Here is a 26,054-nt window from a genome sequence, read left to right on the forward strand (position 1 = left end):
GAATATATTTTATGAAAATCTTACGTAGCTTTCCAATGATACAAACAAATTTCAAATCGGTGGTTGCGAACACTATGAAAATTCAGTTTTTCTTATACAATTAAACATTTCTTATACAATTAACACTCCACCTTCCAATGGAAAACGGAAATGCAAAACATTTAAACATCACGGGAGCAGGCCGTTAGGTTGAATGTCTTTAGGTCGAATACCGTTAGGCCGGAATGACATATGACTATTCAATTCTTTCTTCCCATGACTATGATCGAAAACAGTCTTCGAAAAAACGCTTCTATTATAAGTACTATTTTTTTTAGAAATCTCGTCTGTTCGGAAGTAGAGACAGAACGGAACTTTTGAACATCACTAGCCAGGACGAACGAATTCCGTTCAATGTCGAGTGGTCGAGACATAGAAGAAGCACCGTTTTGACACATTTTTCGAACACTAAAGGGTTACAGTGACTTTACACGCAGCTTATAGGCATAAATCAGCTAATATTTGTGAAATGTTCATCTTCTCTGCAAAATATAACTGTAAACCAATAAGTGCAATATAAAAACTAAATATTTACCGTGGTTTCTCAAATTCCGAACACGACTCGTATTGCAAACAGTGGTGATGTTGAAGATTAAAGCTAATATTTTCAATACCATTTGATATGGAAGAATTTAATTGATGATTGATTTCGTGCGTGAGATTAAATATCTTGGCGTGATAATGAATCTTCGAGCTGCTTAGTGGAATATCACCAACCTTGAAACGGATTTACAACCATCTCATTCAGAACCCTATCCAAATTGAATTTGCGCCTGCAAAATAAGCAACCCTTATGTAAAAGTGGTCGAATCGATAGTTGTTTTAAAAGTATTAAAATTTTGTTTAAAGTCCAGTCGGACGATAGTGTGTGTTGGTTAAGTAGTACCAGGAAAGTAAATTTTTAATATGAAATAGGTAATCAAGAAATTGAACCGGAAACCTAAATGAAAAGAAAAAAGAAATTATAAGGGGTCCTGGAACGGAGATCAAATCTACTCGAGCTTTTCCCGTTCAGACCACCGGACTGAGAAGATCGTTATAAAGTGAATATTTCAAAAGAAGCTAATTAAAAGTGTTTGCTAAGTTTGCTCAAACTATTTTCAGAGTGAAGTTTTGCTAAAATTCCATTATTAAAAAAAATCGTGAGTCTAGTTGTGGAAGAAATTCTATCAGGGAAAATCAATCGTGAGTCATTAATAGCCAGTAAAAATACGGAAAAGAAAAGCCTAGCTGAATTGTGAGTCACCAGCAGTGACCACACCGCCATTGGGTGGTTAGTGGAGGTGTATAGTGTGGAGGAGCGAATCGTCGCTAGTGCATGCGAGTCCATCACCGCCAGCCAGGGTTCTGAATTTTCGTATCAATGATGCGAAATCTACGATTTTTCGCACGTAAGGAGAATGCTTTTTTCGCTTCCTCACGTGAACATCTTTTATCGCTCACTCAAATTTTCCCTGGAGCTACGATGGAGGATAACCGAAAATCACTCCACTCTGGGGATAATTTATTTTTCACTCCATCATATTATCGCTCACCAACTGCTCCCGATAATTATCACTATGTGGATACACAAAAACTAGTGCCGGCGACGGGATTCGATCCTAGAACATTGCTAAAAACAACCGCGATGCGTGCACGCTATCCATGCTACCACATCAACTTGACGAAAGCAGCTGTTAATTTGATGCATAAAAGCAACTGCTGCTTGTGACGATGGACACATGAAAAGTTCTCCATGGAGAGGAGAATGATAAAACTAAAATTCTCACAGCTGTGGAGTTGTGCCATTATCTATTTTCGCTTTGTTTTGTAGACGGATAATTTCGCAAGGCAGCTTTTCGCTGAAAACTGTGGTGATGGAGAAATCCATTATCGTGAGAGTGAGTGAGAATTCGGAAGCTTGCCGCCAGCACAGAAACCAATAGCACCTATCTTCAACACGTGTGCTAAGGATCAGACGAGGGGCGATCCCCTGGGGATATATTTCGCCTCGTGGCTCCAGGCCACTAAAGATATACCCAGAGAGCGTGGCCAACGGTGTAAGGAGTCCGGTCTCGCGAGCACCACTAGAGATGGGCGATTTTGAATCGATGTTCGGAAAATCGATTTTTTTGTTCCGATTAATCGATTTTTTGAATCGATGTTCGGAGTACTCAAAATCGAGTGAATCGATTTTCTTCATTCGATTTTTTGTTTCGATTCAAAATGATGTAATTGATTAGAATTTTTCAATGAGTTGACATAGTTTTGAATCTGCCTTGAAGTTTTTAATATATAATTTTTAATTTCAAACGTCATTCAATTGGAGGAATTTACCAATTACATGCAATTTCATTTGATCTTATTTTGAAAGCTTGTTTTGCAAACTTTCATATGAGCTTGATAAACGAATCGATTTAAAAACATCGATTCAAATGATTCGATTTAATCGGTGAATCGATTCGACATATTGAATTTGAATCGATTCAGTAACATCGATGTTCTGGTCAAATATGCCCAACGCTAAGCACCACCCGTCACCCCGTGGTTGCAGAGATTTGCGAGACGTCTGAGTGAGGAAAGTCTGTCATCGCCGGAGTGAATCGCCCTTGACTCACGTCCCGGGAAAAACCCATGGTAATCAGGCCGTCTGATCCGTCTTCCATCCACCCCATCATCGGGATCCATCTCGTCGTGGGGTTGTTTACATCGACCGTCGCGGGATCGAGCTTCGCCCGAGCTCAATTCGTGGACGACGCCCATACGACGACCCCGAACCTCGTGCTGCCGTGAGATTGAAGCAGTACGATCCTCCACAGTTTCATCGGAGTCTACCATCCCGACTCTCGAAAGTGATCGTGCAAGAACCGACGGCCGGCGGCCGTTATCCGCCAGGTAACCCACGAGTCTACGGAGAGCTGTAAGTACCAAAACCATACCACGACAGTAGTGAACCGATTTGATACCACCACTAATAACAGTAACGGCCGATGGGATTGTAATAGTAGTGAAAACGAGAGTAATTTGTTTCGACTCACAGAGAACCGATAAATAGATTTGCAAGTGACGTCACTGATAGGATTTTTTTTAATAAATTGTTGCAAGCTCAAGGAAATGTTGCAGAGATGAGAGATAGCTAGGAAAGAAGTGTTGCATGCAACCAAATACAAAATTCAAACTGCAAAGTAGCTTTTGAAACTAAATTTTTTTTTTTCTAATAATAAATAGATTTTTGAGAACAATTTAATTCTTTTGATCAGCTTCAATCCTTCTCACATTGGCGCCCAACTTTCTTAAAGCTTCGACCCACTGGAATTGGAATTTTGAATATTTGAATTAGACCAACAACACCTATTATTTTAGTTAATTAAGGAAAAGTTATATTAGTTTATGAGATATATTGAAGAATTATTGATTCGAGCACTTAGATTAAGAAATATTTGAATTGGATATTGAATTAAGCAAAGTTTTTTCTTTATTATTATTTTTCTTTTCGTGTTTTTTTTCTTTTTTTTTGGTGAAACGTTTTTTTTTTCTTTGTTTTAAAGGATAAGTAGATAAAAAAAGATTTTTGTTTCTTTCTTGAATTTTGTTTTATATTTTGCTATTTTCTATATTTTTTTCTTCTTCTTTTAAAGTTTTTATTCGGACGAAATTGTTTTCCTTAACCATCAACGGGGTACCGATTTCCTAAAAAAAAAAAATAAACATAAAAATAATTAACAATGGCGAAAGCTAGTAATGCAAGCATAATAAATGCATTTGATTTAAGTGAAGAAGAACTAGACTACGAACTTAAAATCAGAAACATATTTCTAGAAGAACCAGAACCACACAAACGAGAAAGATTGAGGAATGCTTTTAAAAATGAAAGTCAAGCACCAGTGCTGACTGAGGCCATTTATTTCCTAAATGAGTGGCCCATAGCTGTAAGAAAACTCAGGATTATTGAACAAGGACTAAAAGGAGACATTCACATTCGGTGGATATCTCAGCTTCGCCATTGGAAAGAACGCATAGAAAGAGCAAAAGTAACAGATTTGGCACAAGAAGAACAAAAATACGATGTTTTATTGGCCATTCGACAGCTCATGAATAATTATAAAGAAACGATTAAAAAGTTAATGAACTTGAGCGACTCCGAAAAGGATAAGCTAAAATGGGATATGGAAGGATTAAAACTAGGTCAGAACAGTAAACCGAAAACACAATTTCAGGAGAAAGTTGAGGGTAATATACAATTTCACAGTAGTTTGGCTCCTAGGGCTCCTAAAGTTAATGAAATGCCTTATGAAAATAATGCTGGTAAAAATACTCATAAAACAGTGGGCGATCTTTTTACAAATCTACCGAACATTAGGGATATTAGAATTGGTCCAGAAACCGCGAGGAGCATGATGGATGAAAGGGAGGCGTTGAGATTAGGAACAAGACCAAAAGACCTTAATCAGAGACATAAGGAAGTTAAAATCAAAGGACATAAAGTTGAGAAACACAAGAAACATGATAAGAGCAGTAAAAAACGGTTACCTCAAAGTTCGTCATCCTCAGAAGAGAGTTCTTCCTTAGATTCGCTGAGTAGTTTGTTGTCCTCAGATTCTAGCTCAGATGCAGAACTTCTAGAAAGTTCTGAGAGAGGATTCTCCAGGAATCGTCGCGATGATCGTTTTCAGCATTATCGTTTAGATAGATGGGGAATTCAGTTTAGTGGTGATGCTCAAGGAATGGATGTCGCTGATTTTGTATTCCAAGTAAAAGAATTGATAGCTTCGGAACGAATCCCTGATGACAGGTTTCTAGATCAGGCATACATTCTTTTTTCCGGAGAAGCGCGACGTTGGTACTTCACCTATAAGAAGAAATACAAAACATGGAATAGTTTTGCTAAGCACTTGAAAATACGGTTTGGAGATCCGAATAAAGATAGAAAGTTACTGCAGGATATTAAGGACAGGAAACAGAAAAAATGGGAATCTTTTGTCGCGTTTTGTGCAGAAATCGAAGGCATGTTTGAGCGAATGACGAAGCAATATTCCGAAAGAAAGAGGCTAAATGTTCTAAGAAATAATATGCGTAGGTGGTATAAAACAAAACTTACGTTTTACAAAATTAAAAGCATTGCTCATCTCAGTATGTTATGCCAACAGCTTGACAAAGACAGTGGTAGGATTTATTCCAAGAATACTCAACCGTTTAAAAAACATGTTAGGAATGTCGAAGCTACTTCAGAATCTTCATCGTCATCTTCGGAAGACGCTGATGTTTGTGCTTTTGAACGCAGGAACAGACAAGAACAAAAAGAAAGATCTAAATATTTTTCACAGAAAACAGGTGACTTGTCAGCAGGGAAAGAAGTGTTGAAAGAACCTACTGTGCTGGAATTGTCGAAAATATGGGCACCGTTGGCGAGACTGCAAACAGCCAAAAATAATTTTTTGTCACGCTTGTGGAACGCCAGGGGTGACATTTTTGACTTGCCCAAAAAGCCATTTGCTACCACAAAAAAACTCAAAAAACGAGGTTTTGGAAGAGAACTAAGGGGTATTTCTTTTCCAAATATCAAAAATAACCCCAACAACGGGGAGATTTCCAATGTTTATGAGTTGATCGTTGAGCCCAGAAAATGCCCTCATATCAAAATTAAAATAGTGGACTCAGAAATTATGGCACTCTTAGATTTGGGCGCGGAAATATCAGTTATGAATTCCTTGGATATTGTAAATAAATATAATTTTAAACTACATAAAAGTAAGCTAAAAGTTGATACGGCAGGTGATAGTAGCTATGAATGCGTAGGTTTTGTAAATTTACCAATCACTTATAATAATATCACCAAAGTTATTCGGATTTACGTGGTCTCAGAGTTTTCAAAAAAGTTAATTCTTGGAATCAATTTTTGGAAGGCCTTTGACATTGTGCCTGCAATTAAAGGCGAAAGCAATCAGATTTGCACTACTCATTTGTCAGAAATTCAATCAAATGATTCATTGGAATTTTCAGAAAATCACTTTTCGAGTGAGAATCAATGCATTGCCTTAAAATTCAACACCTTTGTGGGGGCACTGGAAGAAACCATGGATAATGAAGAGGACCTAACTCTCGATATTCCGACATTAGATTTCGAGTCTGTGCCAATAGACACTATTGAAACGGAACATTCGCTCACTGAACAAGACCGAGCAAAATTACTCGACGCGATAGGCCAATTTGAAGTTTCTGAAGAAAACAGAATAGGGAAAACAGCTTTGCTAGAACATGAGATTAAGTTAATCCCAGGTGTAGAATTGAAGGCATCTCCAATGTACACATGCTCTCCATACGTACAAAAATTCGTAGATGAGGAAATAGAAAGGATGAAGCTAATGGATGTTATCGAACCATGCGAGTCCGAATACGCAAGTCCGTTGCTTCCAGTAAAAAAATCTAATGGTAAATTTAGAGTATGCCTCGATTCGCGTCGAGTTAATTCAGCGACAAAAAATGACGCATATCCTATGCCTCATCTACATGAGATTTTGCACAGAATAGAACACGCCAAATATTTTAGTGTGATCGACTTAAAGGAAGCTTATTGGCAAATTCCTCTAACCGAGAACTCTCGGGGTCTCACGGCTTTTAGGACGAAAATGGGCCTTTTTAGATTTAAGGTAATGCCTTTTGGATTAAAAGGAGCCCCATTCACCATGGCGAAATTAATGGACCTAGCATTAGGCTGCGATTTACAACCATATGTGTGGGTCTATTTAGATGATATCATCATCGCTACCAAAACACTTAGCCATCATATTCAACTAATAAAAGAGGTAGCAAAACGATTGAAACAAGATAATTTAACGATTAGCTTGGCTAAGTCGAAATTTTGCAGAAAAAGCGTTAGATACCTTGGTTATATTGTTTCTGAGCAGGGAATTTCCATTGATATGGAAAAAGTGCGACCGATATTGGATTATCAGCCACCAAAGACGGTAAAGGATATAAGGCGACTATTAGGATTAGCGAATTTCTATCAGAAATTCATTAAAAACTATAGCGCGATTACAGCGCCTATAACAGAGCTATTAAGAAAAGAGAATAAAAAGTTTTTATGGACTGCAGAGGCAGAGAAAGCACTGGAGAATCTCAAAGAAGCTCTTATAAGTCCACCAATTTTAGCTAACCCAGATTTCAATGAGCTATTTACGATCGAATCTGACGCATCTGATCTGGCAGTAGGGGCAGTTTTGACCCAAATTCAAAACGGGGAAAAACGAATAATAGCCTATTTCAGTAAGAAACTGAACTCTACCAGAAGAAAATATGCAGCTGTTGAAAAAGAGTGTTTGGTGGTTTTGTGGGCTATTGAGGCATTTAGGAATTACGTAGAAGGAACACATTTTAAAGTTATAACAGATGCTCGTAGTTTAGTATGGCTATCTAAGGTAAGTGCAGAGAAAGGATCGGCTAAATTGTGCAGGTGGGCTTTAAAACTGCAACAATTCGATTTCAGTATTGAATATCGAAAAGGGCGCGACAATATAACAGCTGATTGCCTATCAAGATCTCTCAACACCATTTCAACGAAATGGGAGGACTTGGAGCACGATAGCCTGAAGAAAAAAATCTCAGAATACCCAAATGAGTTTAAAGATTTTAAAGTGATCGATAATAACATTTACAAATATGTTAAAGATGACTCTAAAATAGCAGACAATCGATTTAATTGGAAAATTGTGCCTAAAAAAGATCAGAGATTTCAACTAATAAAAACTACCCATGAGGAAGCACACCTAGGATTTGAAAAAACGGTAGAAAAAATTAAAGAAAAATATGTCTGGCCTTTAATGTACACGGAAGTGAAAGCATTTTGTAATTCATGTTTGGCATGTAAAACGTCTAAATCTGATAATCAAAATCATGTCCCACCAATGGGAAAACAAAAATTAGCAACACAACCTTGGCAAATTATAGCTATTGATTATGTTGGCCCATTTCCAAGGGCGAAAAAGACAGGAAATACATGCCTCCTTGTCATCACTGACATTTTTTCTAAATTTGTTATAATACAGCCGTTAAAAGAAGCCAAAGCCAAACAACTAGTTTTCTTCCTAGAAAATATGATATTTTTACTTTTCGGAGTGCCCGAAATAGTTTTATCCGATAATGGAGCCCAATTTTTGTCTAAGGACTTCAAAAGTCTTTTGGAAAAATACAGTGTGACTCACTGGTTAACGCCTGTGTATTTTCCACAAGTAAATAATGCTGAAAGGACCAACCGTGTGATTACTTCGTCGATTGAGGCTCTAATAAAAAAGGAACAGGATCACTGGGACGAAAATATTTACAAGATTGCAAATGCGATTAATAATGCGATTCATTCATCCAGTGGATTTTCGCCGTACTTTATAAATTTTGGTAAGAATCAAATAAGTTCAGGTGAAGAATATCAAAATCTGAGAGACTTAAACAATGATACCACACCCTCAGGGAAAGAGCATTCTGAATCAATGAAACAAATATATGAAAAGGTTAGAAATAATTTAAAAATAGCGTATGATAAATATTCAAAATATTATAATTTAAGAACTGGGAAATTAATTGAATTTCGGGATGGAGACAAAGTGTTAAGGAAAAATCACTTTTTGTCAGATAAATCAAAAGCATTCAATGCCAAATTAGCTCCAAAATTTTCGGAGGCAATAATAAGAAAGAAAGTAGGGGAAGTTTGTTACATTTTAGAAGACTTAAATGGGAAATCGTTAGGACTATACCATGTATCCCAATTGAAAAAGTTATAAAAGTAAAAAGTAAAAAGGAACCAGCTATGTACAGAAACAAAGCAAGCAAATTGCAAATGCTGATGCATAAAAATACGTCAAATCGGAAATTTAACAAATAAAAAAAAAAAGCTAAACGAGCAAATAAGGAAAACAAATCTTAATTATTTACAGGATTTTTACACATCGCAACGTACTACGAAATATAAAAAGGAGTTTTTGAATTCGAATTATCTTAAAAGAGCATAATAGTACAAAAAAAACAAAAAAAAAAAAAAAGAAACTCAAGCTGAAAAGCGAATGAAAAGAAAAATTACAAGCTATGTACACAAACAAGGTTGCAGGAAAATAACTGAAGCACAAAAATACGCTAAGTCGGTAATAGGAGTTTTAGTAGGGAAGGACAAAAATTAAAACGATGAAGAAAACGGAATAAAAACTAGCGACTTACCAAAAACCACAATCATTGCATGCCTGAGGATCAAGTGTCCTACGTGTTTGATTCCTCCAATTGGTGTGCTAAAATAAGAAATTATTTTGTAAATATGTAAATAGTAGGTTTAAATAATTATAGCCAGAGCTTTGAATCTTTTAGCAAAAAGACATCAAAAGTTTAAAAAAAAAAATCAAAACAAAATAAAGGTTGGCTCAGCGTTAGATTCACAAGAATCTAGCAACCGAGACCATCCAATACATTGGAGTTAATTATTCAAAAAAAAAAATTAGTTTTAGGTCAAAGAATACACTAACAAGTTCAAAAAGCCATGTATATAAACTAAATATTTAAAGTAATAAAAAAAATAGAATATTTATTATTAAGGAATACGGTACTTACGTTTATGGTGAAGTAAACACAGGTTTTCATCCACGATCATTATCCACAATAGCCCGGTACACACAGTTCATTGGCATTATAGATTTCATATTCAACTGCTCGCAATGTTTGATTTGATAGCCAGCAATAGCCTAGGTACCCAAAAGCAATAATACAAAACCCGAGAGATATGTGCGGTAATACACGTTTTTTTCAGAGAGTTGAGGTTGTTTCCATATCGTGATATGGTGTAGAATCGGTTAGAGTAGATACATTTTTTTTAATAACCAATACGAATACGCATTATTCAATTCGTGATTCGTTTTTGGATTGTTTGGAACATGTATTCATAGTAGTTTGGGTTCAGTATCCAATATGTGTATTGGAGTAAATAATTTGACAAAGGAGTTTCCAATAAGTCTATTGGAGATTTTGGGATACAACTCAGTTAGTGTCGTGTAAATGATCCGGAAAGCACGGATCTCGGGTGCGCTGTTTCGGTTCAAAATGTCGGTTTCTCGCCAAAAAAAGTTTCGGTTATTAGTTTATTACGTCGGTATCGTCATTAAGAATGAATTCGGTTAGTAGAAAAGCGTTTTTATGTGCTAGATAAGATAAAGTGCATAGTAGATAAAGTAAGAAAAAAAAAATTGCGAAGCAATTTTTTTGGGATAAGTGGGGGATGATGAAACGGATTTACAACCGTCTCATTCAGAACCCTATCCAAATTGAATTTGCGCCTGCAAAATAGGCAACCCTTATGTAAAAGTGCTCGAATCGATAGTTGTTTTAAAAGTATTAAAATTTTGTTTAAAGTCCAGTCGGACGATAGTGTGTGTTGGTTAAGCAGTACCAGGAAAGTAAATTTTTAATATGAAATAGGTAATCAAGAAATTGAACCGGAAACCTAAATGAAAAGAAAAAAAGAAATTATAAGGGGTCCTGGAACGGAGATCAAATCTACTCGAGCTTTTCCCGTTCAGACCACCGGACTGAGAAGATCGTTATAAAGTGAATATTTCAAAAGAAGCTAATTAAAAGTGTTTGCTAAGTTTGCTCAAACTATTTTCAGAGTGAAGTTTTGCTAAAATTCCATTATTAAAAAAAATCGTGAGTCTAGTTGTGGAAGAAATTCTATCAGGGAAAATCAATCGTGAGTCATTAATAGCCAGTAAAAATACGGAAAAGAAAAGCCTAGCTGAATTGTGAGTCACCAGCAGTGACCACACCGCCATTGGGTGGTTAGTGGAGGTGTATAGTGTGGAGGAGCGAATCGTCGCTAGTGCATGCGAGTCCATCACCGCCAGCACAGAAACCAATAGCACCTATCTTCAACACATGTGCTAAGGATCAGACGAGGGGCGATCCCCTGGGGATATATTTCGCCTCGTGGCTCCAGGCCACTAAAGATATACCCAGAGAGCGTGGCCAACGGTGTAAGGAGTCCGGTCTCGCGAGCACCACCCGTCACCCCGTGGTTGCAGAGATTTGCGAGACGTCTGAGTGAGGAAAGTCTGTCATCGCCGGAGTGAATCGCCCTTGACTCACGTCCCGGGAAAAACCCATGGTAATCAGGCCGTCTGATCCGTCTTCCATCCACCCCATCATCGGGATCCATCTCGTCGTGGGGTTGTTTACATCGACCGTCGCGGGATCGAGCTTCGCCCGAGCTCAATTCGTGGACGACGCCCAAACGACGACCCCGAACCTCGTGCTGCCGTGAGATTGAAGCAGTACGATCCTCCACAGTTTCATCGGGGCCTACCATCCCGACTCTCGAAAGTGATCGTGCAAGAACCGACGGCCGGCGGCCGTTATCCGCCAGGTAACCCACGAGTCTACGGAGAGCTGTAAGTACCAAAACCATACCACGACAGTAGTGAACCGATTTGATACCACCACTAATAACAGTAACGGCCGATGGGATTGTAATAGTAGTGAAAACGAGAGTAATTTGTTTCGACTCACAGAGAACCGATAAATAGATTTGCAAGTGACGTCACTGATAGGATTTTTTTTAATAAATTGTTGCAAGCTCAAGGAAATGTTGCAGAGATGAGAGATAGCTAGGAAAGAAGTGTTGCATGCAACCAAATACAAAATTCAAACTGCAAAGTAGCTTTTGAAACTAAATTATTTTTTTTTTTTTCTAATAATAAATAGATTTTTGAGAACAATTTAATTCTTTTGATCAGCTTCAAAAATTTTAACTTAATTTTATGAATAAACTTTGGGAATGTTTAAAAGAACGTTTAGTGAATAGTTTTGAATTTTGCGTTGGAAAGGAAAACCAATTTTGGGAAGGAAGCTTGGGAGATTTGGAAGGTAAAAAGGAGGGGGATTCTTCAAAGGACTAGATCTTGAGTTAGCTGGGCAATCAAACAGTGAATTCTGGCAGACGACTTACGTCGTCTGGCGTTAAAGCTAGAATTTTGGAGGTCCTTGCAGGATCCTCCTCACAACCTTCTAGCTGATAAAGATCTAGAGCAACAATATTCTCGCATAACTTTTGATCTCGCCCTAAAAGCCATTGGTAACCGAGTGTGTATCTTGTTGTTACTAAGCAACGAAATGGATTTACACGTTATTCAACAATTCATCTATGAAGAGAAGAACCTCCTCTATCTCCCAGTGATGAAAGTTTTTATCTTGGTCGATTCATTTGCTTAAAAACAACGAGCTACACACTAGGTTACCAATGGCTTTCATGGTGAGATCATAGGTTATTCAAGTATTGTTTCTGGTATGGTACGGTCATGTGTCCAATCAGGTTTTGAACAGCCATTCTTATTATGATTTGCGTTTTAAGGAAGTCAACTTTAGCCTTTACACTGTATAACTTTTTGAGTAACTTACATTACATTGCATACATACATGCATATATTAGCGCCAATATTTTTTCTCCTCCAGATAACCCTTAATCTTTATTTGAGTAGTGTTTGATCCTTCGAACTTGACGCTTGCTCCTGCGGGGGCAGGCGATGAGGGCAGGATCAAACATGTGGCGCGTCATTCGCGTTATAGTGAAAAAAAAATGCCGCGATTCGTCAGTAGTGTTTGACCTATTGATCACGTCGCTTGCTCTTGCGTGGGCGACGACACTTGTTCGTCGTAATGCGATTATCGAATTATTTCGCGAATCCGGTTAAGCGTGATTATATCATGGATCGCATCACCAAACATTGGTGACTCCCAGATCTATACCTTATCCCACTAACCCAATATCCTTTCCATGACAACTGTGGATATGCAGAGGTATACTCGGTCTCCAGTAACAACGGTTGTCTAACTAACATTCCTTCCCTTCCTCGTTGACTGTATGGACGTGGCCGACGCCGTTATTGATTTTTAAAATTTGAGCTCTGGATTTGTGCACATTGAGACTAATGGTAAACTAATCCCAAGCCCCATTCATTAATTCCCTGTGCAACTTTGATTGTTCTGGTCAATCACGGAGTAGCAACCACGATTTGTACGGTCATGTATGCTCATGATCATGCTCCAGATAACCCTGAATCTTTATTTCAGAATTGGTTTGAAGCTTCGATGAAGACACCAAACTTCTAGCTGATAAGAAACTTGAAATACAGACAATTGATGAACATTTATTACTAGCACCACCTATCGGATAAGGTCTCAATCAGACTTTTCTTCTACAGATAGTCCTCAATCTTTGCCGAAGACAGCAACCTTGTAGATGATAAGCATCTTAAGGTAGAGTAGATTGAAGATTTCTTTTCACTAGCACCACCTAGCGGATTAATTTCCTATCAGTGTCTTCTCCGCAAGATAGCACTTGATATCCTGAACAGCTTTACCAAAACAACCAACCTACCAACTGATTAGGATCTTGAGATACATATGATTGAAGAAAATTTGTCACTAGAGCCACCTAGCGAATGAATTCTTAACCCCTCTACCGGCAGCTTCATTTTTTACCGCAAAATAAATATTCAAATCGTTGTTACTTTTTTGTTTTTCAATATTTTTGCACAATTTTTTCACAAATTTTCAAACAACTCTTCTAGTTTAGGAATCCTTGTCGATATTAATTATTGGTGATCTGATTTCAAAGATATTTCGATGTTCCTTGGGGGACCGACATTTTCCATATAAAATGTCTTTGGCGGCCATTTTATTTTTGATCAATAAATGTGGGCTATATAACGCCAGGTAATAAAAAGCTACTCTGAAAAAAATCATACAAATCGGTTCAGTAATCTTGGAGATATCTGAAAATTACGATATGATGTTTTTTGAAGTTTTTTTTATCTTTATTTGGCCAGCGTGGTTCCAGAAACCTAAATGCTCATTACTTTGCTGCACCCAATTGCGTCATTTTTTCACAACATACTCTCATTAATGAATTGTTCCTAAGAGTGAATATCCGAATACGATTAAAATTCTGTAGCCTGAGAAATTAATGGGGGGTTCTAGTTACGGGTCGGTCCCCCAAGGAATTTTGGAATATCTTCAACACCAGATGACCAATGATCAATATCGATACAGATCCTAAAACTAGAAGAGTTTTTTGAGAACTTGTGAAAATATGGTACAAAAATATTGAAAACAAAAAAGTTATAACGATTTGAATTTGAATTTTGCGGTAAAAAATGAAGCTGCCGGTAGAGGGGTTAATCAGCTTTTCCAACGCCAAATAGCTGAAGATATCCACTTGAGGCCAATTTTGAACCCTTTGTGCCCACTTTTTTTCCCGTTACTTAGAAAAAGGGGAGGGTTCAGAAGAATGTCTAACCCAAGGATTGTAAGACCAATTCATCGCTTACTAACTTACCTACTTCAAAATTGATTTCATTTTTATTGATTTACTAGTCTTTGAGTTGTGGCCGTTTAAAATTTCAAGGGTCATCTCGGGCTTTCCCGGAGGCTAAAACAATAAACAAATAAATGGTAAAAAGGTGTAGGACTTGATCAAACTTATTTATGAACTAGTTTTTGCTTATATTTTTAAAATACTGTGAGCTCTAAACCGTTTGAATTTTGAAAGTTTTTGGACAAACCAATATAAACTATTTGTTGAAAATTCCTACAGATTATCCACCCCCTATAATTTGTAGGACGTTCAGAGATATTTTGCTCTGTGTATCTAAATCTTTATTTTCCACAAAAGGGCAAATGCCTAAGAATGCTTTTGTAGGTATGCGTTAGATATGGCCCATGACTGGTTCCTGGAGAAATTTTTGATCTGATTAATTTCATGTTGGCTCCAATGAAAGATCTTTTTAGCAAGAATAATATATCGACACATTTTGTTTTGTTGTTTTCTTATGGAACTGTTTAAAATGTTTGAAACAAATCCAAAATTGCAATTTTCGAGGACCATAGATTTATACGAAGAAGACAAGAATATTTAAAGAACGTCGCTATTTACTTTATTAGGGGCGGTCCATTAATTACGTAAGGGATTATGGGGGGATGGGGGGTTTGAGATTTCTTACGCGCCATACAAATTATTTGTAACTTTCATACAAAAAGCTTACCCTGGGGGAGTGGGGGGTGGGGTCGAAAAACTGCCAAAATTGTTTTACGTTATTAATGGACCGCCCCTTATTTGCATTCATAAATAATATTACAAGAAATTTGCTATTGATTTTATGTGGTTTTGGTGTCCATGTATGACAAATATTATCATTTTTGTAGCGTAAAAAAATAAATTTGAAAATATAGACATGAATTTTGACATTGCATTTTGACGATGTATTCAAGTGCCAAATTGACCAATCTTAATATGTGGCACCCAATATCACAAGAAATTGTCATGTAAACAAAAAACAATTTTAGAGAATTTTTATATTTTTCTTGGAAATTAAAATTTTTTGCCTTCATTTCGTCCAAGAAAATTGAAAATTGGTCAAGCGGTTCAAAAATTGTGATTTTTCAAAAATACAAATTTTGCAAAGTCGCGATTTTTCTGGTCACCATATTTCGGTAATAGTCACCCTAATCAAAAAATCCAATAACATCCTGTGTATCCTTATTTCGGATAAAGAAAAAAAAAATCACGGAATCCGGTGACCCACTAGATCGGTTTTTCATGGAATGGCTTTCTTTTCTTCTCATACACCATCTTGATTAAACCATGATTTCTCAATATTTCGACTTTGTCCGGTATTGAGCGCTGACCGGTACTGGGGGATCTCCCCCTATACTATTCAGTGATCCATGAAAAAGAACATTCCGTTAGGATTTCAGTAAAGATTTAAACTAAAAATTTACCATGAATGTAAAAAGAAATCTAACAATCATCTCATCAATAACTGTTGGGGAGTGGTCCTTCGCCAGGAATCCTTCGATAGCCGAGCAGTGGGATTGGTTCCAGACCCCAACACGATTCCATCCAGAAGAAAGGAGAGGGGGGGGGGGGTACCTACGCCATACAAGTTCCAGTAGAGTCTTATTAAGCTCCAATTTACAGGCACTCAAAACATTCGCAAATACCGTACAAATACTACATATATTTCACAAATAACTACACATAATTTACATTTATTTACAGGACAATTAATTATACAAAGAACACATTAAAATATTGGATTTTACTCCATCTAACCGTTCCTGACCGTTGGCTAGTGGGTACTGACTCGAATGCCTAATTATCTAAGCCTCTTACTACTTCTTCATGATTGCCGAATATTTTCCCAGATATGTGTAAGTGTATGGTAATTTGATTCGAGAGAATTATTAGGCCCAGGGTTGTAGCGATAGGGTGACGTTACTCCCGAACAATAACCTTGCCTGAAATCTCTAAGTACCCTTCAAGAAATGTTTCAAAGATCTTAATCGTTAGCTTCCTCTCTACCAACTCGCCAAAAGTTAGTCATGGTGCGAAGCATGAGTTGACAGACAGTTGAGCACCTCATGCAAAAAAAAAAACTAGTTTTACCCATAATGCTTGAAATTGAAACAAATCGGTGTTCTTATGTTTGAAATACATATTATCCGGGTGTGTTCTCAAAATTCCCGGATATTTCGCGTATTTTACGAAAGCGTGTGTTAGATATTGGAAAAGCTTGACAGTGCACTGTGTTTTATTTTCTCGATTTCATGCGCTTTTTAAATAGCGCCTAAACCGTTGATTTTAGCGATATAGTTTGTTCAGAGAAGTTTCTTGGTGTATTAAAACGCATCTTTTGATGCAAAAAGTTTTGTGATCAACCCACCTAGCAGTGAGAAAGAAAAACTAATTTTTCAAAAAATTTAGATAGACATATGGTGTCTTCGACAAGTCTTCGACTTTTTATCATAACTTTTTTCCATGATTTTTAACATTTTTTGTGTCTTCTACAAAGTTGTTTCCCCATTTTTATTAATTTAGTTTTTTTCGATTAAATTAATAAAAATTGATGGCATTTTGTAAAACTTTGACGATATTGAATGTGTATAACGTCCCACCTGACGAAGAACGACCTTTTTCTAACCCTTGAGAAAGATGGCATAGACCATTGAAACGTCGGGCATAGAACAAATTTTGTCGTTTTAATTGCTCCTAAGACTGCATTGCCGAAAAAATCCCCCAGTGCGAAACATACCAGTCGAAAGCATCAAAAGGATAACCTATCTTTTGAAGTAACAAAGTAATTCATGAATTACTCTTTTTTCAAGTGGTAGTTTAGGCCCCTATAACTGGCGTCTTTGCATGGGTTTTTACTATCAAACAAATAAGCCTTGTTAAAACGAATTCGACTGATAATTCTTTTACATTTTTCATGTCTTCTACAAAGTTGTTAAACATCTTGAAACGCGTGTTTTTGTTGAACATCGCACCTCCCTATCTCTTAAAGTGTAGGAATTATCAGTCGAATTCGTTTAAACAAGGCTTATTTGTTTGATAGTAAAAACCCATGCAAAGACGCTTAAAGACAAAAGTTTTTATCAACTGCCAAAAGGAGAGATATGGTACTTTCATGATTTGTAAGAGTTGTCTGCGCCATTTTGCGCCGAAGCCAGTTATAACGGCCTAAACTACCCCTTGAAAAAAGAGTAATTAAAGAATTACTTTGTTACTTCAAAAGATAGGGTGATAATATGTTCAACAAAAACACGGGTTTTTTCATGACAAACAACTTTGTAGAAGACACAAAAAATGTTAAAAATCTTGGAAAAAAGTTATGATAAAAAGTATGATTTTTAGGGGCCATTCACATACAACGGCATGTATCTCAAAAAGTATAAGGATAGAAAAATCGTGTCTTCGACAAAGTTGTTTCAAATAGCCTATTCTACAACTTTGCCGAAGACACCATATGTCTATCTAGATGTTTTGAAAAATTAATTTTTCTATCTCACTGCTAGGTGGATTGATCACAAAACTTTTTGCATCAAAAGATGCGCTTTAATACACCAAGCAACTTCTCCGAACAAACTATATCGCTAAAATCAACGGTATAGGCACTATTCAAAAAGCGCATGAAATCGAGAAAATAAAACACAGTGCAGTAGGGGAAGGAGTTCTAGAAATTTCTAAAAACAATGGACGTTTTTTTTTTTTTTTTTTTTTTTCTATCTTTATTAACGAGATTTTTAGCCCTGGGCTAGTTCATCTCGGAAAACAATGGACGTCTTTTTTTAATCTTCTCTAACGGGCCAGATATGGGCAGGCCCTTTAAACTTCCGCAATAAATCGAGTACCTTGGGCAGACCTGCTTTAGTTTGATCTCTATAGAACTGCAACTATTGATAAAAGTGTTAAAAAGAGATAGATCTTCTTCAAGATTTTTCAAAGAAAGTTGACGAGGTCTTCCATGAATGAGATGTTTCAAGAGAAATCTCTTTTTTGAATGAATCCTTGATAATTTATTATCAATATTTCTAGACAAGGCCGGGGATTGTAAGTAATTGTCTTGAATTTCGCGAAACTCACGTAGACATCCTCACTACAGTAGAATAATTGCGATAATCTAATGAAGTGGCCAATGTTGGGTACATGAGTTTTTCAAATCAATTATTCCCAGACAGGCTTTAAACGGCAAAAACAAAGTATTATTCTTTTTTTTTGTAAAAAAAAACTCCTGGAAGGATCCTTTGAAGAGTTCTTGTAGGAATCGCTGAAGTAATTTCTAAATGATTCGCTGAAGAAATTGTTCTTAGAATTTTTGTAAGGGTTGATTTAACGGAGTAATAATAAAGAATCTTAGGAAGAGCTTTTGTAACAACTTAGGGGAAAGGTTGAAGAAATTGCTGGTGGAATTAGTGGAGGTATTACGGGAAAAGTCCCTGGATTTTCTGGAACTATTTCTGTGAAATTCATGAGGATTGTAAGTATTTGGAGAAATCTAAAGATGATTCTGAAGGAATCACTGAATAAATTTCTGAACATTTCTCTATCATTGTTGGCAAACATGAAGACAAATTAATCTAGATTAAAACAAATGAACGTTCGACGAGGATTTTAAGATGAATTTCTAGGCTAGTCTTCATGGAAGAATACAAGAACATAAAACTCACATACATATGAAACAATCCGTTGCAACTATCAAAAAGTTCGATAACTGAAAATCGAGGGACAATTAATGCAAGTAAAGCTCCTCCGGTGGAATACTGTTATTTATTAACGTGATATTTTCATATTTTAGAGTATTTGTGACATTCTTCTTGGGAAGCGCTCCCCACCACAAAAAAAAATATGACTAAGACTCCTGAAGAATCTTTTGTTTTTTTGCAAATCTACTTTCTTGACCACTATGGAGTGCGGCATTAGAACCACTTATTCTTGCCGTTGAAAGAGCCGTTCACAATGTTGGCGCACAAATCCAAAAACATTTACAATCAATTCAAAAGGTTTACCTGCGACGAATATTCAAATATTCCTGGTTAATATCTACAGTCAAAGACAAAAGTTAATAACCAAATGCTATTGACAAAATGCTCAAGTTGAGGGGTCTGTATCTCAGCTTCTGGTACTCCAAATTGGCTAAAATTTAAATGACGAACTGCAAATAACCTATAGTTTTGTCTGTAATAAATTGATTAAATTTTAGTCATTTCTTCTTCTTATGATTCAAAAAACATAAAATTGTGATTGGTTCGTGTGTTCGGAAAATTTGCATGTTGCATGGAAATGAACAACTTTGTAAAAAATAAACAACCTTCGATATCCAATCGGTTTTAAAACAATGCTAATAATCTCTCCGTCCCTTATTTTTATGTTTGCATAATCCTATGAAACACTTTGAAAAATGACAATGAATTGAATACACAAGAAAATCCAGTTTTTGTAGTTCGTCATTCAAATTTCAGAAAATTCTGACCACCAGAGGCTAATGTGTAGAGCTCCAAACTTGGCCATTTTGTGTAGAAAACATTATTTGATTACTAACTTTTGTCACTGTATGCCGTTATTCGAACAATTTTGATTAGTTATGATCTATTGTGATTAATTTGAATGTAAATTAATTATGCGACCTTTAGATTTTACAAATGTTTCATGTTCGTCAATTTAATATATTTTTTTCTTGATGAGAAGATTCTATATTAATTATTTTTGATAATTTATCACACCCACACTCTCTTTCTATTCCGCAGAATCCAAGAGACGTCACGCCCCGTGGAACCAACCAGTTGGACGGCTCTCGAAGCTGGGAAAAATGCTACTGGTCGACTCGGATGAGCCTCTCTACATTCCGATCACTCAAGAGCCGGTACCGAAAACCGAAGACCAGCTGGAGGATGACGCCGAAGTGATGCTGAAATTGGGTCCTGGCAGCGAGCTGTGCACCCAGATGATGAGCGCTTCGCTGCTGTCCGATATGGAGAGCTTCAAGGCGGCCAATCCGGCTGGGAAACTGGAGGACTTCATCCGATGGTACAGTCCGAGGGATTGGATCGAGGAGGACACTGATGAGAGGGATCCATTCGGAAGGAAGGGACATTTGAGCTCTCGGATGATGATTCCGGGGAACACTTGGCAGACGGTTTGGGACGATGCCAGACCGGTTCCTGCTAGACGCCAAAGACGCTTGTTCGATGATGCCAAGGAAGCGGAAAAGGTGCTGCACTATTTCGATTCGAGAACCTTAGGGCAAATCGCTCAGCTAACCATGTCGTCGTTGTTCCACTCCGCTTTGAGAACGCTTCAGAGCGAAGCAGGAACGGACAGTGAGATTATTCCCAACTTTGCCGAAAATTTCGAAAAAGTTACGAGCACATGTTGCAAACTTTCGCGCGAAAACTGGATCAGCAATGCTCCGACCCCTCGGGGAACGTCTTTGAGGAAATTCGAGAGCCTCCTCGGCGACATCACTCAACTAGAGAACGTGATTATCCAAGTGCGGAGCTTACGCAAAAAGCTTTTCCCCTCATCCGAAGACGACAGCGGAGAAACTTCGGATAGAGCAGTGGAGAAATCGATGCTATCGCAAATGTTGAAAGCATTCGAAAGCGAATTGGACGATGGGGCGAAAAGCTCGATAGCAAAGCGAGTGCTGAGCATGTTCACCGAGGCAAAGATGGCGGCAAACGAACAGGGGAACGAGCTACCTGTTGCGTTGGCAAGCTTTATGCTCGCTGACGGACCTTATCTTGTACGCTTGAAAGTGTGAATGGGGCTGACTTTTGAGGTAATAAATATATTTCAATTTCAGACACTGCCGGATCCGGTCGAGAAACAATTTACCCTAAGACTTGGCGGTAAAACCGTTAACAAGGGCATGGGCTCGCCACAGTTTATGAGGTATGTTATTCGGGGTTTTCGCATTTATGGAGAAACAGGATAAAATTAACAACAACTTTTTTTTTCCATTTTAGAGCAATACTGACTAATAATGAATTCCGCCTATGTGGAGCGTTCAGCCAGAACACAACATTCTATTGAGATGAATTACAAACTTGCTGATAAGAGCGCACCACATTTGATCTTGCTAGATGGATGTTTGATGGTATTCAGGGTGGAATATAAATATATGTGCTGATACAGTATTGGACAAAACATTTGCACTTTTTAGATTTTCCATACAAAATGACCAACTTTGGTAAGCTAGATCTTAGATATTTATGGACCGATGTGAATAAAATTTTCACAGAACATCAGACAAAACTTGAATTTTATCATAAATTTTTGAATATTTTTTCCAACTACGAGTTTTAATTTAATAATAGTTTAACCAAAATGCAAGTTTTGACGAAAAATTTAAAACTATTTATCTCAAAATCTGATAGCCATACACAAAAACCGTCTTCAGCAAACTTGTTCATCTCGTCAAAATCTACAACGTTGCTGAAGATCCCCCATCAAGCTATTCCTTTATGTGTTTAGTTGTGTCAATTTAAAAAATTATGTGTTTAGTTATGTCAATTATAAAAAATCGTAAAAAAAAACTTCAGTCAAACCGTTACTACTTTTGAACTCGTGATTGGAAAAATCACTCAAAAATAGGTGTTAGGGGGAGATCCCCCAGTACCGGACACTTAAGCCACTAAATTCATAATTCGAAAAACATTAATTTCATGTGCTCGTGTTACCCATTTATGATAAATATTATCATTTTTATGGTGTACAAAAATAAATTTGAAAATATAAATATGAATTTTGACATTGCATTTTGATGATGTATTTTAGTACCAAATTGATCGATCTTGAAAGGTGTTACTCAATACCGGAAACGATCTGGAAATGCATTGAATTATGTGAATTTGAACATCTTTGAATGTGTTTACTAAAGGAATAGTATATAATTGCCAATTCAATTCATTTGCAACATTTACAAGAACAATTTGAGTTTTTCTTAGTTTGCAAGATGTCCAACAAAAACCTCTTACATATAGGATGAAAAATAGCACATTTTACGATGTTATTCTGAATGTTCATTGTTCTTAATTTTATTGCATGTTTGATATCATGATTGACGGAATCCATGAAAAATGAATGTATTTTGAGACAATGGTCCAATAATTACAAAGATATCAAATAACAAATCAAGCTGTCCGAAAGTGGGGGACATGAGGTGCTCAACCAAAATTGTAATTTGTTCATGTTTAGTTCAATGATGGTACAAAATACATTCTTACTATCAATTAAGGATTATGTTCGAACATGCTTGAGTGATCCAAATTATTTTTCCATATTGGAAGTAATAACTAAATAGGCTCAAAATTAAGGCGATACGTCTATTTTTTTAAATTTTCAAGCTTTTGTACTTTTTTGAAAAGGCGTGCATATTTCAAGGATCAGTTATTCTACGCAAACATTAGTCTCCATAATAGCTTCCTTTTCTACTAAAACACAATCTTGATTAGACCATGATTTCTCAATTTTCGACTTTGTCCGGTATTGGGTGCTGTCCGACACTGGGGGATCTCCCCCTAAAATTTAAGTTATGACTGATGTTCTGTGAAAATTTTATTCAAATCGGGTCTCTAATACCTGAGATCTATCTTACCAAAGTTGGTCATTTTGTATAGAAAATCGAAAAAGTTGCAAATGTTTTGTCCAATACTGTATGTTACGTGCAGCTCTCTGACAGTTTTGGTGACGCAGAGTGAGACAGAGAGATAGTGAATTCAATCAAACAATTGAACTTGCTTATGACTATTAAATTACAGCGTTTTTACCTTACGTTACTAAAATTTACAGTACACAGTAGTTTACAAGTTGTATGGTTATATTCTTCAGTTTACTACCCAACATCATGTTTAGAATAGCAGAATTGAACCTTAACTTATTTCGTTGTATCCATACATGAACATGAAAAATCTGCAACTTGGGGTTGTTTGGCGATGATTTCGAATGGAGATTGGTTCACAGGCAGAATAATAATTCAAGTATTTTGAAACACTGGTTCAAAAATACTGTTTTACATCACGTAGTTTAGTATCACTGACCTTTATCTTCTTACCAAATAAATAGTAGCATCACAATTCAGGGTTGCAAAACGACATCGCATGGTTTTCCAATAGAGATCAATTTCAATTTTGCTCTTTGCGACTTCCAAGCTGAGAATGCATTTGAGTGAAGTCACTGGAAAGCACATTCAAATAGGTGGCCAGAATAATTAAATGATTTGTGATTGGGAAACTTGTTGCCAGTTCTCTTTGCGCAACTCTTCATTCATAGACTCAGTTTTAAACTAAGTGGTCGGTACATGACGCAATATAGGGACGTTCCCTTACACAAACACTTTATGTGTGGGATGTAATTATAGTAATTTATGAACGTTCCGTTATACGATGGTTTTAGTTTGGCCTTCCTAGCCGTATAGTCACTAGGTCTTTATCCGCAAAGAGGATAGGTTCGATTTCCCCCTCAGTCCGGAAAGTTTTTTTTTTGCGTAGAATGTTTCCCGATTGTGCCAAGTCCTGAGTCTAATGCTAAATCTTTTGCAAATTCCTTTGCAGATATCACACATAGGATCCTTATTGGATCTTCTTCTTCTCTCTGGCATTACGTCCCAACTGGGACAAAGCTTACTTCTCAGATTAGTGTTCTTATGAGCACTTCCACTGTTATTAACTGAGAGCTTTCTTTGCCGATTGACCATTTTTGCATGTGTATATCGTGTGGCAGGTACGAAGAAACTCTATGCCCTGGGAATCGAGAAAATTTTCAACCCGAAAAGATTCTCGACCAGCGGGACTCGAACCCACGACCCTCGGCATGGTCATGCTGAATAACTGCGCGTTTACCGCTACGGCTATCTGGGCCCCTCCTGTGAAATATCCTTATTGGATATTCCTCGATAAACTTGTAGTCAAATCCATGCCGTATTCATGGGAAGTTACTCAATAATTGCTCCAGAAATTATAAGCTAATTCTTTTCGTTTTTTTTTTCAGGAATCAACAATTCTATTTATCAAGAATCAACAAAAAGACTATGAGTATTCATTGACAGTTTTCCATTCAAATTTCTAAGGGAATGCTTTGAGAGCCGAATTTGATGATACATTTTTATCGAGATCCCCAGGATTGCTATGGCAATCTACGAGATTATAGGCGAATGCTATCTTAGACATTGGTGAACTGAGTTATTCTTGCAAAAACGACAAGTTATTGTTCAGTGACAGATTTTTGATAGATTTTTACTTGATTAGCAACTATTTACCTTGTCAAATCTTTGGCAGAGAAATTGAGAGAATATTAACAAACTGCTAGGTAAATATTTGATATTGTTATAGAATTTCCAATGGATCTTACCAAGAAAATTTCAATGAGCACATCAATGATCTTCTAAAAATATTATCGCCAGAAAGACTTCAAGTAACTCGTTCAAACTACACCATGAGTCTCGAAGAAAATCTGTCAATATTGATGCTGTAAATCACCTAGGGGCCGTCAATTAATTATGCATGAAAATTAAAAATAATTTGTATGACACGTAAGACATCTCAAATCCCCCCTCCACCCATAACCCCTTACGTAATTAATGGACAACCCTCTAGTCATAAATCCACTAAACGCAAAGGATATCATGTTGAAATAATATGGTATTCATGATTGAAGGTCTAATACAGCTGTTGTTGGCAAAGCGAAAGTAGTCGGAAGGCTAGTTTGTGGATTTCAAACATAATTTAATAATCAAAACAATGAGGGAGGTTAAGGATGCCATTCACCAGCTCAAGAACAATAAAGCTGCTGGTAAGGATGGTATCGGAGCCGAACTCATAAAGATGGGCCCGGAGAGGCTGGCCATTTGTTTGCACTAGCTGATAGGCATAATCTGGGAAACAGAACATCTACTGGAGGAGTGGAAGGAAGGAGTGGTATGCCCCATCTACGGGGCTGTCCATTAATTATGTAAGGGTTTATGGGGGGAGGGCGGGTTTGCGATTTCTTACTTGCCATACAATTTATTTTTAATTTTCATACAAAAAATCTTACCATGGGGGGAGGGGGGGTTGAAAACCCCCGAAAATTGTCTTACGTAATTAATGGATCGCCCCTACAAGAAAGGCGATAAGTTAGATTGTGAAAATTTTCGAGCGATCACCATTCTAAATGCGGCCTACAAAGTATTATCCAAGATTATCTTCCTTCGTCTGTCACCTATAGTTAGCGAGTTTGTGGGAAGTTTTCAAGCTGGCTTCGTTGACGGCCGATCGACAACGGACCAGATCTTTACTTTACGGCAAATCCTCCAAAGATGGAAAATCATGGACGAGAACAGCTTTCCCGGGAAACTCACGAGACTGATAAGAGCAACAATCGAAGGTGTGAAAAATTGTGTAAAGGTTTCAGGCGAACACTCCAGTTCGTTTGGATCCCGCCGGGGACTACGCCAAGGTGATGGACTTTCGTGCCTGTTGTTCAATATTGCGCTAGAAGGTGTTATGCGGAGAGCCGGGCTAAACAGCCGGGTAAGATTTTAAAAAAATCCAGTCAATTTGATTGCTTCGCGGATGATATGGATATTGTCAGCCGAACATTTGAAAAGGTGGCAGACTTGTACACCCGCCTGAAACGCGAGGCAGCAAAAGTTGGGCTGGTGGTGTAGCAGTGTTACGATAGATGGGGATACGTT

At 37.1% G+C, this 26,054-nt stretch overlaps 1 protein-coding gene across 2 annotated transcripts in view; it reads left to right on the top strand.

Moving 5' to 3' along the window:
- The window catches only part of LOC5568160 (rab3 GTPase-activating protein catalytic subunit), an 82,803-nt gene extending 61,284 nt beyond the window's left edge, over positions 1-21,519 (top strand). For both annotated transcript variants that reach the window (XM_021846129.1, XM_021846128.1), the window contains exons 4-6: positions 20,128-21,125; positions 21,186-21,274; positions 21,349-21,519. In XM_021846129.1, the coding sequence (XP_021701821.1) occupies positions 20,128-21,125; positions 21,186-21,274; positions 21,349-21,415 (1,154 nt within the window). In that variant the 3' untranslated portion in view covers positions 21,416-21,519. The remainder of the gene's footprint in view (positions 1-20,127; positions 21,126-21,185; positions 21,275-21,348) is intronic.
- Positions 21,520-26,054: the final 4,535 nt, after the last annotated feature.

Source organism: Aedes aegypti, chromosome 2, assembly GCF_002204515.2.
Source record: "Aedes aegypti strain LVP_AGWG chromosome 2, AaegL5.0 Primary Assembly, whole genome shotgun sequence".
NCBI lineage: Eukaryota > Metazoa > Arthropoda > Insecta > Diptera > Culicidae > Aedes > Aedes aegypti.